This window comes from Aricia agestis, chromosome 1 (genome assembly GCF_905147365.1).
Source record: "Aricia agestis chromosome 1, ilAriAges1.1, whole genome shotgun sequence".
NCBI classification, from domain to species: Eukaryota; Metazoa; Arthropoda; class Insecta; order Lepidoptera; family Lycaenidae; genus Aricia; species Aricia agestis.
Genome location: NC_056406.1, coordinates 15,789,722 through 15,806,481, shown reverse-complemented (window position 1 = coordinate 15,806,481; position 16,760 = coordinate 15,789,722). Strand labels below are relative to the sequence as shown.

General features: G+C 35.7%; 1 protein-coding gene across 1 annotated transcript in view; it reads right to left on the bottom strand.

Annotated features, from left to right (window-relative positions):
- The window catches only part of LOC121728376 (T-box protein H15-like), an 80,014-nt gene that overhangs the window by 18,768 nt on the left and 44,486 nt on the right, over window positions 1-16,760 (bottom strand). The window contains exon 4 of the mRNA XM_042116552.1: window positions 13,480-13,753. Within this exon, the coding sequence (XP_041972486.1) occupies window positions 13,480-13,753 (274 nt within the window). The remainder of the gene's footprint in view (window positions 1-13,479; window positions 13,754-16,760) is intronic.

The following is a 16,760-nucleotide window of genomic DNA, read 5'->3' as shown; positions in this document are numbered from 1 at the left end:
TTAGTACAATTCATTGACACAAAATATAAACTTATAAATAATATTATAAATTAGAACACGATAATATAAAATTATAATTTAACATAGAAACTCTGTAAAAAAATTAATTTTCCAGATTACAGCACTTATTTTTATTTATATAACAATGTCCTTTGCAATGTCATAATATGCATAACATGCATATTTCGTTAACCGTACGTGTCATAAAAACATGAGTCAAATACCCATAGTAGTCTCACGTAAATAAATAACGAAGGGTTAGGCTAGTCTGAGGTCAGTAAATTGAATATTTTAAACTCCTAAGCGCGATATAAATTTAAACTATGTAACTTGAGAGGGCGATATGTCGCGGTGGACCCCCGCCTGGAGCCGCGGGTCCAGCATCATTACACTTGATTAATACGATTTGTCCTATCATTGGCATCGCGTCATAACACCAGACGCGGCCCATAACTCTGTTAAACGAGCACACATCGCTACAGTAAAACCGATAATGTATTTGCATACAATGAACTCGAAAACTACCGGTCCCTTCCGAGGGTCGCATTCCGAACGAGACAAATTATTTTGGGCGAGTGAAAGGAGATCTCAGGTTTGGAGACTAGAAATGCATGCTAATGTTATAGATTCATACGTGGGAGAGCCATGCTTCGGCACGACTGGGCCAGCTCGACCGGAGAAATACCACGTTCTCACAGAAAACCGGCGTGAAACAGCGCTTGCGCTGTGTTTCGCCGAGTGAGTGAGTTTACCGGAGGCCCAATCCCCTACCCTATTCCCTTCCCTACCCCCCCCTATTACCCTATTCCCTCTTAAAAGGCCGGCAACGCGCCTGCAGCTCTTCTGATGCTGCGAGTGTCCATGGGCGACGGAAGTTGCTTTTCATCAGGTGACCCGTTTGCTCGTTTGCCTCCTTAATTCATTTTTAAAAAAAGACGGTGTTTCCAACCTCTTCTGTCTTCACGCTTTACCCACCCATTAAGATAAATTTTGAGGAAAATTATACGGAAACGAATCCGTGTGCAACGATGTTGCGCGCAGCAAATTAATAGAATAAGTAGAAAAGAACCCAGTTATTTTTTTTTACCGGAGTAAACCCGGAGGTTTGGGTGTTGACTATTGCTTTTTTTACGAATAAACAAATATCGTACTATAACTTACTATTTTCGAAAACTATAAATTCTACCGGTGCCATGTAATTATTTATAGTAAAGAGATGATAGTTTGTTGTTTCGCACCTATAATGAGTGTGTATTTCAGGTCGGTCGTATAAACCGGTACATTTAACGAGGCAGTTTTGACGTCTCGGGTGACAACGGGCATTCCCATAAATACTTAAACGCGTGCAAAACAAATGGTTGTAATTTTAATACACAAAGCAAACGTGTTTATATTTTAAAACCAACGAAAAATATTAGTGACGACCCACATAAATAACGCTTCATTGTACAGTATTAATTTCAAGAAATCCGTTTGTCAGGTATCTATAAATCGATGATAATTAATTTGTGTCAGCCATTTGTCAGCACAGCAGTGTCAGCTACTTTATTGGAGCTTCGTGGCTTTCATTATTTCGTGGTATAAAATTATTTAAAAGCACCTATATATTTATTTAAAATGTAAACTGTTTAGTGCATTCATTCTATTTAAGCTCATGCCATACCAACGCCCTTTAGGTACAAAGTTGCTAGTCCAAGTATCGAGCCATTTCTCGCTCTAAAGCTAAGTACTCACATACGGTTTTGCTCGATAGTTTTACTCCGAATCGAAGGAAATTGCATATTTGAGATATTTAATTCCATCGAGCTAGCTCGAAGCGAGCCTACGAGCTGTCAGTTTTACGGTCCACGCGGTGGTTATTGCTCGATTTGGAGTTAAACTATCGAGCAAAACCGTATGTGAGTACTTAGCATAATACGAAAAGTGATACAACAACATTGGACCTAAAGGTGGCTTTCGGATCTTTGCCACGAGCGACCGCGACCGGTGAAAATTCAAATAAAATGCTACTTTATGATAAAGAATATAAGTGTCATTTTCTTCTGACATTTTGGTGGCGACCCACGCTGCCGCCGGCGGCGGCGTAAAAGCTAGTTGGTAGAGTAAAATTAAACCTATCGCCTATGTCATAAAGTGGCATTTCGTTTGAATTTTCGTCGGTCGCGGTCGCTCGCGGCAAACATCCGAAAGCCACCTTAAGATTCTAACAAGCTTGGTAAAATTGGCACTCAAAATTTAAAATATCCTCCGACGTTTACATCAGTAATTTCCATAAAAGATTTGAAAACCGCGTCCGCGCAATACTATTATTATTACAAACGTATCGATAACTCTACACAGAAAAAACAGTATTCTCCGAATAAGAAAAATAATCTTGCATGAAAGCAATTTGCATTAAGTCAAGATTATGGTTGCCTCATATATAGTGAAACTAATATTTTCTTACGCTAAAAAAATAATAATCTTAAACTGATATTTGAAGTAATCTTGAATTAAGACAATTTCCGATTGATTTAATATAATACGTTTTCTACCAAGAATTATTAGAATTCTTAATGTAAGTTGATAATTCTCTTGATGCAAGCTTAGGATGTATTTTCATTTTAAGAAAATATTGATTTCAATCAAATAAGAAATCACTTTATTAGAAATAATATATGCTTAATTTAAATACATATTTTTTTCTGTCAACAATAATAAATCTAGCTTGAACACTAACTTTACTTATTTAAAGTAGTGTTTATTTTAATATTAGAAAATTATATCCTTAGACCAATAACTAATATTTTAAATTTTAATTTATGCAACCTACGATAAAGAATAACCTTTCTTGTTTCGGGAAAAATATTTCTTGGTCTAATATTATTACTTTCTTTCAATAAAAGTTTTAAATGCTTGTGTTAAGTGGTTTTAATGTCTTAAAGGTACTAGTAATAAAGGCCTATTTAAACCGGAGCGGTATCCGCTACCGCCGTGGGTAGCGGTATCCCGATGGGTACGCGATTAACGCGCTAATAATAAACGCGATTAAGGCGATAATCACGTACCCATCGGGATACCGCTACCCACGGCGGTAGCGGATACCGCTCCGGTTTGAATAGGCCTTAATACGGCTCAGGAACTCCCAATAGTCCAATGGAAGTTCTGGAGGCGTTTCCTGAAAGGTAAATAAAAGACAACATACAAGGAACAACAGAAAAGCATATCAAATAGTGGTTTCTAAAACAAAATGAAGAGATGTTAATCGTATAAAAATTTATTTACTTACATAAAAGACAAAAATTTTGACAAAAAAATTGTTTGTGAGTTTCATAAAATTTCAAAATACTGTTTCCTCCAACTGTTGTTTGTAATAAGGTATGTAAGTCAAACTCTGGAAAATATCTTGTAATCAGTACATTTGTTGTGGTAACTTCCTGAGATTCAGAACAGCTAGAGGACGTAGGTTTTGTAAAGTCTGTTTCACTCAATGACTCTGAACACTCATTAAATGACTCTGTAGGTGCCTGAAAACATAAAATATGTGTGTAATGCACAGTGGCTAAATCATGTACTTACATAAGTTTACCCTAAATAACCTATAGATTGTCTTCATTGGCAAAGTTATTAAACAAATTATGAATGTATTTTTAAACATAGTGTGACTAAAGAGCTTTAATATTCATTATACATCCTGCTGCATACAAAAAAGAATAAACGCTGCCCAGTTGCAGATGCAGAAGTGCACAGCACAGTGCAAATGCCAATGGATTTCACTTACATGAGCTGTGATAATTTCAGCTAGCTTTATCCGGGTCCCAAGATGAGGGCAGAGTTCCTTGAGGTGCTCTGGAATGAGTTTGTAGAATAACTCTGTTGTTATGCCATTTGCTGCAATGTAGAACCGAAATGATACATTTAAGTAATCTATGACTTAGCTTAACGTACTCAACATGGATATGATTTTTGATGAATTTTTGCATGGGTGGGTGGCACTTCAACAATACTATAATCAAAGGCTGGCCAGTAAAATCAATGCATACTTACACACAAAAACTTCTATTACTTCTGGAGAAATATTATTTGCCTCGAGGAGAGTAACTACGTTGTTATTTTCGTTAGTTTCAAACTGCACAAACAGGTTTAAACTTGTTTAGCTTGCTTTAGCATGGCGCGCGCGCACTATCGTGGCGTCGCGTCGGTAGACTCGGTAGTCAATAGTCACAACTCATACTTACCAAAAAAAATATAGGTAGACTAGAAGTAACTTGTCATTAAATTAAAATATTTTTAACTTTTTCTTAAACTATATGTATTTGAAACAAGGTAATAATAAAATTTTAAGGCAAAACAGGATTTTACTAAAAACAAGATTTTATGTCATTAGTTTAAGATATTTTTTTTTTAAATTGCTCTAGATATGATTCAAGGTAATAATTTCTTCATTGGATGAAATGTTTCATTGTGTTAAATAAACTTACAGTTTGAAATAAGTATTTCATTGTATTAGAGCAATAAAATTTGAACTTCTTAGGTTAATTTTACTTATTTTTCAATTAATTTTTTTTTCCTTGATTGTAAAATTGCAACAAGAAAATATTTTTTTCATTTCGAGACTGCCATTATTTAAAGATGAATAAACATTACTTGTATTAACACAATTTTCCTTAAAATAACTTAATATGTCAAGAAAACTATTTTTCTTGATTCGAGAAATCCTTTTTATCTGTGTAAGGAGCCAATATAAACTCGAAAGCAGTCGTTTCTGACAATGTAGCTCAGTGTTATTCCTAAAGTTCTTTATTATAACTGACAAAGGCTATTTAACTTGATGGCTAGCCATATTCATGCGGCGACTAGATCCCAGGCAGCCGCGTTTAGCATTATCATAAAAAGAATTATTGCAAATTGGCATGTGTATGATCCACCTCTCTGTTATTATACACCATCTGGTTTCTCAAACGTTCTCAGCGAAGGAACACGCTAATGATAGTAGCGAAATGGTTAAGCATTTCGACATATTAATATATATTTGAAGTAAATTCTGTTTAGTTATTATTTATTGTTATACACCGAGTGCATTCTTTAGAAGACCGACTGCCTTAGCGTTTTTCGTAAATTGGACGACAGTGGGAATGCTAAGACCAAAGCTAACTATAATTATATTGCTCCGTTAAACAACTGCATAATATTATTGTACGATATTATGCGATTTGTCACATTGGTGCGTTGCCGGTTGTCGTTGTATTCACAAGATGGGTAAGGAGATGAGAAGGGAGAGTGTACGACGCATTGCACCCGTCACAATCGCGAACGATAATAATATGTTTAAGGATATTTAAATAATACAGGGGTTCCCAAACTGTTCGTCGTGGAAAGGCAAGTGGGGCGCCGTGAGTCGATCCTCCCTCCTTATCCGAAACCACAAATATCAAAAAATATATAATATTAATTAAGTGAAGCAGGTAGATGATTAAATATTTGTTTATTATTATTTACCTGCATAACGTGACTATAATCATTAAAGGCGTTTATTTTTGTATAAATACTTAGCTTTTTCTAATAGCTAGGTAGAGTAGGGTGCTGTGACAAAATATTGACGTGCAAGTGTGCCGCAGGCTGAAAAAGATTGGGAGCCCCTGAACTAATAGATTTTAATTGTTAAAAAACCAATATAATACTAATAAATAGTATTAACAAGTATTACAATGCCCGAAATTGAATGAAGAAACCGATACCCCCATTATTTCATTATGGAATGAAATAAGATAGTCTTATCAATATAATAACCATAATAATATAGTGGTTAGCTAAATTTGATAAGGTTAATATTGTGAATAACAAATGCAATGTGCACACCCGAGCCACTTCCGTCGATAACCCCTCACTTAGCAGTTAGCCCTCACAAATACTCATATTATGGGCTTATTATGACATAAAAAATATTTATGATATTTCTTCCGAATACAGCTATGGATGCCTATTTTAGGAAATATATTTTCAAATACTCAATATTATGATGGACGGTTCTCGTTGGTGCCGTAATTTTCGGAAATTATATCTATTATAATAAAAGTTAGATATAATTTCCGAAAATTACGGCACCTTTTACGCGATTTAAAATCATACTTTACAGAAGTTTATTGTAACAATATCTTTCAAAATAAATAATATTACTATTGCAATTAATAATCGCCAGTTTACTGATTCATGTTAGGTAAACCTAAGGTTCTGAATCGTAGGTAATAAAAGTTATAAAGTTGACTTTATAACTTTTATTTTGATCCAGATTTCACATCCAGAATTTCGCCTAGCAAGCACTATGCTACATTCTTTGCAAGAATATCAATTATTGTGAGTTGTGACTTGTGAGGCAGTCGGCCTCGAGATGCAAGCGCATTACGACAGTTACATAAAACAATGCCGTAAAAGTGCGTCGTAAATGGATTACAGTATTACTGTTACTTACAAACGATATCTCTTAATACTACAATTATTCGTGTCTCTTGGGAGAAACGCCCCACGCAATCATTATTTTCTTTCATACTTTGTATGGACTGTGGTCTGTGGATGACTGCATAATTGTAAGGGTGCGTCACATGACTGTGAACTGGCACACAGCTCTGCTCAAATTGTCAGTCAGCTAGTAGTCAGCTAAATCAGTATTCAGTACTAACTACTAAAACACTTCTGAATTGTCACGGATGTAGTGAACACAACTACCACGTCTACTCTGGACACAACTTTAGTTACAGAACCAAAAAAATTAAAATAATAAAAAATAATAATGGTCTATGGAAAATTTGATTTCAACTTCAAAGCACTTTTATTTGTAATGTTGGTAAGCAGTGAATATTGAGCATGTTAATATTAAGTTAAATCATATTAAAACAATCAAGTGAAAAACTAAAAGATTGACAAAATTTGCTTCATGATATTTTAACGAATGCTTAGTGAATATTAGTAAGTAGCTGTATAGATTGTTATTTAAGATTAAAGTTGTAACAAATTGTGGTTTACGAAAGAGCCTTGGATGACGATAAAATCGCATTTTCTAAATGGACACATTTATCTTGATATACTTAATGAAAAAAAATATTTAAGTCTAAGATAATATTTACACCTGCTTTTGTAGGTTAACCTTGCTTAACACTAATCATAATGATTATTATGAAAAAGACAGACACAAACTAAATTCAAGAAGATTTACTGCCTAAGAAAATTGTAGAGAATAACATGCGAGGGGAAAATATAAAATGATCAATGTTCATTCTATATATTTTCGCGTTGCAATGAGTAGGTATAATATTGTACGTAATACTAAATGTAATAAAGATGCAATTAATATTCAAAACGCACAAAAAATATGAAACAAAAATTAGACTAATTATTTTTACGACTCTAAGTGAAAATTATTCTAATTAATACGAATAATAAAAATAATTAATGACATGTTTATGTATGTAATTGTCAGGTTACATACTATAATTGCAGGGGAAAAAGACGAAAGTTAAGATAATGAGTTCTCATATTACGTTTGTTCCTTTTATTACACTTACAGATATAACTATGATAGTATATTACAATGCATATTGTTAAATGTAGTCACCTTCTTAGTACTTATATAACAACATAGCCTTAAGATGTTAAAGACGCACGTAGTGAATGTTCATTTAAATACAACGTTTCATTTTGTGTTAAGACGATAGTTGGAAGTTGGGAATTGGGATAGAAGATGCCAAACTAAGAAGGAAAATGAAGAAAATAGGAACCGTCACTATCCATACTCTCAAATCCAACAAATGGAAAACTTTACTGTGCATGGATTCCATGACAAACGGCAAAGTCACATTGTTTATGATAACAATATTATTTTGTTAGCTCTTATTATATTTTATCATTCCATTATGTTAGCAAGATCACATTGTTTATGATAACAATGTTAGCTCTTATTACATTTTATTATTCCATTAAGAGCTAGTAAAATATGAAATAAATTAAAAATTTTAAGATATATTTTATTTATTTTTCATCAGGCTCATTGATTGTTATTGCAACAACAAATGTAGAGGATACATCCATCTATAAAGATGGATGCATCTTCTCAGTTCTTATTTATTAATTATTTTCAATTTTAATTACTCAATATATCCCTCAGTTGTTACTCGTTACCCTCAGATATAGTGGCATTTAAAGTTTCTGTGTTGACGTACGCTTTATGTTATATATTCCACAAATATAGAGTTCGATTTTACTTGAAACAGTTTTCAGGAAATTCCACTATTGCGATAGATTTAATTTCCACGTTTGGTACATTCTGGTCTCTGCGGGGTATCGTCGTCGTATATTACATACTAATTATTAATTTATTTTTACGATCGGTTAAACACACAGCTTTACTTACAGTTACGAAATAGTTTTTAATGAGAATCAATATTTACAGTAATTTTATTTTTATATTTAAGGTTAAATATTATTTTTCAAAGCAGCCGTGCTTAGAAATAATCGGCCAAGTGCGAGTCGGACTCGCGCACGAATATTTCCGTACCGTTATAGACGAAAAATAGGCCAAAATTGTGTTTTTGTATGGGAGCCGCCCTTAAATTTTTATTTTATTTTAATATTATTATCAATTATTTAAGTAGACATATAAATAAGGCCTTTCTGAAAATTTCAAGTGTCTAGCTGTTGCCATTATTGATAACGACCAAAAAAGGACAAAAAATAAAGTTTATTGTATGGGGGCCTCCCTTTAATATAAATTTTATTTTATTTTTTGTATTTGTTGTTATAGCGGCAATAGAAATACACCATCTCAGAAAATTCCACAAATCTAGCTATAGCGGTTATTGAGTTACAGCCTGGAGACAGACAGACAGACGGATAGACGAACAGACATCGAAGTCTCAGTAATAGGGTCTCGTTTTTACCCTTTCGGTACGGAACCCTAAAAATATGTTTTAGAGAATATTTTTCGGCGTTTTAAACTTATGCAAAAACACCGAACACGTGACCACAGAATACATATTATTAGTACTTAAGTAAGGTGACAAAGATCTCTTATACCTGTATAATCTAAAAGCACACAAACAATACATAATAGTTGCAAAGTATTTCAAACAAGTATCATATATTTTAAATTATAATAATTTAAAACATTGAATGTGAAATAACAGTTGAAGTACAACAAGATGAGAACATTTATATGGCAGCGCCTCACCTGTCGATTTTATAACTCATATTTTGTTATCATTAACGATGTGAAAATGTTAATTATAATTTAAAACGCAAACCAATACAGATATTGATTGAGATCATTATTTGTTAAAACAAACAAGCTGTTTTTTTGCATTTCATTATAGACTCACCATGTTGACTAGATCTATTTCTTACGACTCTGCATTATAACATCCGAGTTCCGACATAACATTTATCTTTCCAAATATGGTAGCAACATTGTTTATTTAAATATTTTTATTCGTGATTTAATAAATAAATATTTATTTATAACATTTTAAGTTTGTAATATTTTCTTAGAAGCCCGGGCCACATAAAATTATATTTAGAATTTAGAACTCTACATGCCATTAGTATCGAGATTCGATGCGCGCTCATATTATGTCGTTAGGCCATCATCAGGTTTATTTTATTCAACACGGGCCTCAAGAGGGCAATTATATTACACTTAACATGTGTAGTGTGTACATAACGTTGCTAATCGCCGCCTCTCCCCGATTATTCCGTTTACGAGCTCATTCCGTGTCTCCAGCTTACACAAACATGAGAAATGCCGAGTACACGTCGTATTTACAAGAAAATTATCCAATGTAGGAGTCGAATAATAAAAAGAATCTGAAAAACTTAAGCCACGGTAGGACGAATTAAACAATCAAAATATTCAACAACAAATATTTAAATTACCATAAATTAATTAAAGAGCACGTTGATTGTCCAGTTGCGGTCACAGACGCCGCACATAAATCATCGCCGCCATCATTAATACCTGTTACCTTCACTATTTGAATATTTTCATTAATTCTACCTTTAATACTAGATAACACGTCCCTCGCGGTCTCCAAAATAAACAATGCTTAGGAAATCACTTTTCTAATCACTTAATCACTTAAAAAGTAACCATTGTTACTTGTTAAGTGATTAAAGGTACAGTTGCTTTTTAGCGAGGTATTTTCCATCAGTGCAGATGAAAAATACCTCGCAACTAATAAACTCGATCGAGAAAAAGTATTGACTGATAACTGAATTGAAATCGCATACATTCTCAATAAGTAGGTTAAAATCTAGACAAACAGCATTGATAAAGTATGCTGCTTGGAAGAAGACAAGACAATTTATACGTCGGAGAGCCATGCTTCGGCACGAATGGGCCGGCTCGACCGGGGAAATACCACGTTCTCACAGAAAACCGGCGTGAAACAGTGCTTGCGCTGTGTTTCGCCGAGTGAGTGAGTTTACCGGAGGCCCAATTCCCTTCCCTATCCTCCCCTTTTCCCTACCCTTCCCATCCCTACCCTCCCCTATTATCCTATTCCCTCTTAAAAGGCCGGCAACGCACCTGCAGCTCTTCTGATGCTGCGAGTGTCCATGGGCGACGGAAGTTGCTTTCCATCAGGTGACCCGTTTGCTCGTTTGCCCCCTTATTTCATAAAAAAAAATCAAAACTACGACAAATTAGGTACTAGTAAGAGAAGACAATATGCGAATAAATTTATTTTGCATAAAACGTAACTTCATGTAGCTTTAGCAATATTTTTACTTTTTAGTATTAGGTCAGTATACAATTAACATAATGGAGGTTAAACAGCGGCTGTCGACTATTTTCGCCTGGTAAACTTTTGCCGCATTACACTGCAATATACACTTTCGTTATAAAACCACATTACTAACGAAATTGTAGCAAAAACAAATGAATCTAGAACTTACTAAGAGAACTCCGGAACAGGTCCAAGTTGCCTACTTACGGAAAAATATGTTGTTTGATACTTAGCACAATAAAAAAAACGTAGGAAATCATGTCAGAAAAAAGGGAACTCATAATTATTATCTTATTTTAACGAAAGATTCAACGTTATACAAGACGAAAACTAAAAAAATGAACATGTTTAAAATATTTTTTCGTGGTTAATTTAACCTGAAAACAAAAATTAAACTCGCGTGATAGTTAATCTGTAACGGTCACCGAACATGTGCACAGTAAATAATGTTAAGTTACTTTCACATTCATTGAGAAAAGTAAGTTTATGCACTGGAATACGAGTCATAGACAATCGCGCATTTACATAAAACCTATTTCCCATAGAAATCATATTAAAAGCATAGTTTTACTGTTTCTCATAATAACTTAACAGAATATCTGGTGATGAGTTTTGCTACAAAGTGACATTCTTGCTTTCGGTAAAATTTTCCTGGTGAAACCCTATGCGAAAGGAAGAGGAGTGTTAATGTTATAGAAACAAAAACTAAAATATAATCAACAGTTCCAGCTCAGCAGATACTGCAGTTAAGTCATTGATAAATAACTCAAAATTAATAAGCTAAGCTGCCGATAAATGTATCGTCAGAAACGAAACGAGTAATTGGTGCGAAAGATGTGGTGAGGAACCGAAGCACTATGCATTTTATTAAAGAAGGGTTACAATCGTAAATAATTAAAGATAGATCAAGCAAATTAATAATAGGAATTCACTCACGCTCTGCAAGGAATGACGAATGAGAGGGCAGCGAAATGGAACAGACAGGGCGTGGTTTCGTGATGGATGGAGCGGTCCCGACGAAAAACGCACCTAGCACTAATTGGCTTTCCCATAAAGCAAAGACTGATAACTATCACATTCGTCATTTTGAAATAACCTTACACAACGAATTTGTTGGCCGCTCATTTTTGAACGTAATTATGGAAAAAAGTGCAGAGGTTCTGTGAGACTTTCAAGGTAGACCGTAGGAATAATGCTATTGTATTTATAATAACAAGTCTATCGCGTACTCCTAACGGGGGCATTATATTATCATAATATAATGCCCCCGTATATGTATATGACGACCTCTGTGGCTCAGTGGTGAGCGCGTCAGTAGCTCAAGCCGGAGGTCGCGGGTTCGAATCCCGCCGACGGAACAAAAAGTTTTCAATGTTCCCGGGTCTGGATGTATATTAAATATGTGTATGATATAATAAAAATCTTAAATATATGTATAGTAAGTATAAAAGTATTAAATATATTTCCGTTGTCTGGTACCTGTAACACAAGTCCTTTAGGTACTTAGCACGGGGCCAGACTGACGTGGTGTGAAGCGTCCATAGATATTATTATTATATTATAATAATTTCATGGAATTACTGATTGATCATCTATAAAATTCGAACTTTATAACCTCATAAAGCCATAAACATGTTTCATTATGCTCAAGCGCAATAAACCAAAACCATGTGAATATGTTATCAGATGAAAACACGATACAAATCTTGAACGGGATTTAATCAGTCCTTCAAACACAAGCAGGTGCTGCCAATTGCACAAGCGCGGATCAAACGGGCCGTCTGCCGAGCGGTTATATTAAAGTCACGGACGGACGTCCAACGCGCTCTTAATTTTGTTATTTATGAACGATTAGGTGCACTGGAATAAAATAATTTTAATAAACTTAATTTTCTAGGAGTCATTAACGAGGAAACGACAAAAGTTGATGAACTGTGACTAACAGCGGTCGTAGTTTTGACCCCCGACACGACAAACAGTCGCGCCCGCTACGTGGTATAACCGACGATCGCTTTCCATCTTTTCCACTCTTTAAAATTGACTCATCAATTCATGTCGTAATCGTTTCTTCTATCGTTTTCACTGCAGAAACTGTGAAATTATTTTCTATCCGCATGAGACAACATTATTAGAGATCCAATTACAAAATGATCGATTACGCCGGTGTCACAAGAACTACAAGAACAAAAAAGTAAATAGCATAGCGAAGAATATTCGCGAGATGAAAGCACGAGTTATTCGCCGGAGGCCATTCTACGAGGTAGTCGCCGGTAGGCGAGCGAGACCAGCTTACGGTTTCCGCTGCGCGTCGGAAACTTGCGGACGGAGGGGTATATGTGAGCTGGCGCGGGTGACATTTACATCGGCACCTGCGATGCTGATGGTAGCGAGCCGGCTGTCGCGGCAACATGTGCGACTAATTTGTTGGCAACACACTCATTATGTCCCGCCGCCCGAGGTGTCGCCGACACTGCCAATTTCACTCATAATTCTATAAAATTGCCACACGCATCAGGAAGTTGCTATCTCAATGATGTGACACCGTGTCTTTGTTGAACGTTTTGCATATTTTATTTAAACTTTGTAAATGTTGACATAACTTGTGAAGAATGATTTACACGCTCGTAATCAAAAATAGAGATCAGAATGATAAATTTACTTTTAGCCCTTTATATTAGTCGCTTGTTCTTTTTAACGATAATTTGCTCAAAAATTTAAATTTGCTGACCTGCCCATTTTTATCCATCTCGTTGTTGGTGAGCTTGACCTTCTCGAAGGAGACGACCTGCTTGCGCAGCTGGTCGCCGGAGAAGGGCGAGTCGGGGTGCGGGTAGAGGCGAGCGGGGGCGGGTGGGTCCGCCTTGCCGGCGACCAGCCACGACGAGCGGTGGTAGGCATAGCGGTAGCGCTTGCCGTCCACCGGCACGACGTCCAGCAGCACTCCGTACCGCGCCTCCGACCGGCACCCCGAGAACGAGACGCGCACCGTCGGGAACATGCGCCTGAAATTAACAAAACTTGATATTAATATTTAATACAGATACATCATAATATAGTAAAATGGGAGACGTGTAAGCAGTAATGTGCGTAGGAATTTATTTCAGACATGTATATAATGAAAATTTCAGATGGTAAGTCTTTGACATTAATACTTAGACATAATTTGAGGGCTGCTATCAAGAAACGGTCGCATTCGTAAAAACAAACAATTTCAATAAAACCACACACCGGAGGCTAGAACATGTTCCAAAAAATGATTAATCTATTAAATATAATAACCGGCAGTGACCCGGCCGGTGACTTGTATAATTACAGGGTAAACGCGAAGTAGGAAATCAAACAAAATATGATGTATTCGATTTTAATGCACCCCTAAATGGGACGACGCGCTTCCGCCTCGGCGCGGGCGATACGATCTCCTCGGCAGTCCGGCTGTACTCCCGAGTTTTTACAGCCCTAAACGCTACCTCCACGTCGAAGGCTAAACGAGTTATTAGATAAGATAACCCTCAATTTGTTCATTGCCTACGTCACGACCGTTTTGGACTGTCCAAACAAACGAGCGCACGATTGACACGTCGATAGATCGTTATAAAACGGGAGTGAAAGAATGAGTAACTGGTATCAATAAAACGACCGGTGTCAACTTTATTTTTGAGCATAAATCGTGATCTATAAAACCTCGGAGGCGATAGTCGAGTGCGACGATAGAGGCGGGCCGGGTCGCGGGCGAGAGCCATAAATATACGGTATTAAGATTCGTCTGGAGCTGGTATCGGAGGCGCGGATCTCAGCCGGACAATAAGCCGCCGTCGGCCGTTTATGAGCGGCCGGTGTCGCGGTCGCGAGCGCCGAGCCCCCGCCGCCACCCAGCGCGCGGTAATGACGGGAATACGTCACACACCAACACGCCGCCGTAAATTCTTGTAAGCGAAGAAATATTATGTTAAAACGCATAGAAATGGGAGCTAAACGTGAGTAAGAAGAAAGCTTTATGAAACTTAGCTTAGAAGTTAGAGTTAAATTACAGGCTCTCCCAAACGATTTCAATGTAAATCGCATCTTCACTGAAGTGAGAGTCGTTTAAAAGTTTTATTATCATACAATATGAAGAGTACCAAAGTAGATAATATTAAAATACTTAATTACACTAGTCGTTGGTGAAATTGGCATAAAATCTAATAGTTGACAACTCCAACATTAAGTTGAAATACGGTGATGATTAAGAAGCTAATTATGAACAAAATTAAGTATGTATTGCGAAAGCGGAGTTATAAGTAGGCATTTGTCTGATGACACTTAATTGCGCACGTTTCCCATAGCTCATAGAGCCCTTTGACGGGTTTTTGAAATAATTATTTTCGCAATTAATTTGTGTGAGCGTTTAGCGGGACGGGCGGAGTGGAAACGTCAATCGGACATTATTTCACGAGCGATAAACTCGATGGAATCGTTAGCGACAAACACTTGCCACAAAAAGTAATTACTTCGTAAAATACCACCTTATACAGATAAAATATGCGAATTACCGCGGCGCAATTAAAAATATAATAAATCTTACCTATCGCCGGGGCAGAATGCGGGTCGAGTTTTTCTATGGAATGAAGCAAAAGTCATAAGTGTGTAATTGCATTGAATTTTTAAAGAGCTAGTTTGCTTCACATTGACACTGATACATAATTTATATACCTATGAAGTTCATATTATTTCATCAAATGAGAAAGCACGAATATTAGAAGTTTTAATAAGTGAAAATATTTAAACCTCTTAGATCATATTATGCTAAGATCTTACGCTGCAAATCATATTTTTATCGTATGCATATCTGATAGTACTTTACACGCGTGTTAATATGAGCATCGAACACAGCAAAAAGTTTAATTGTTTTCGTTTTGAGCTAAAACTAATTCAATATGGCTGCTCTCGTTAACTTAGATATAAATCTTTTCAACAAAAACTCTACATTCGCGGTGCTAACTCATTAGCATAATACAGTAATTATTTTGATCAAATTAAACTTGATATAAAGCCCATCATTTATTCGGATTTCAGACGTATCGAAGTTGGAGGATGTATTGACAAAGAAAGACAAAGTTCGGTTTTGCGGCCCAATTATGGTGTACCACTTCCGAGCCTGAGGCGCGAAGTGTATTGAGGGGTCGATGTTTACACAATACTTTGTCCACCAGCTGACTCTCTTGTCACAACTCGGCTCAATACTTCAATAGTTTTAAATACACGGCAAAAGTAACAAGAAATTCTTAGCGCGTGGAGACTGGAGACTTAAATATTGTGTCTCTACATTTTCCGCAATAATTAATTTTATACTCTTTATAAACAGTTTCAATTCATTTTAATATACATGTGAAAAATACTTAGTATGCGACTATAATAATAATTATTCTACTAATTTAAATTTCACGGATTTACCGCACAATACAACATGTGCATATTTAGACTAGTTTATTTTTTGATAATTCAAAATGAATCGAAAAAGAGTATAGAAACAGCTTAAGTTAGACCATGTAGCAAGAATTCAACCGAACGGACGAATTAGGAACTAGTATCAATACTAAAATGTTATGATCCACGGGGTGAGTACGTTATAACGTCATTGTTATTGTGTAATAACGACGTGTTATTACTGCAAATAATTACATACATTTTCCGCTACTCGCAGTTGATCGTATTAAGATTAATGTGTATCTTATGTGTACATCCGACCTTTACGTACTGTAAATATAAAATGCATTGAGTTTTTATACCTCATAAACTTACAGTCGTTAATTGGCATCAGTGTTTTTTCTCCTCTATAATTGCCCAATGAGTGATGATGCGTGCACCTTCAATAGTTGAATAATAACATGTTTATGTAAAACGGCAATATGAAGGTACAAAGTCGTGAAAATTATTTAGCTATTTCCTGTGGATTAAGGTTTTCAATAGGGTTTATGATTTTTGTCACAAAATTAATGTAAAAGCTCGTTCAAAGACTTGATTTCAGTAAAA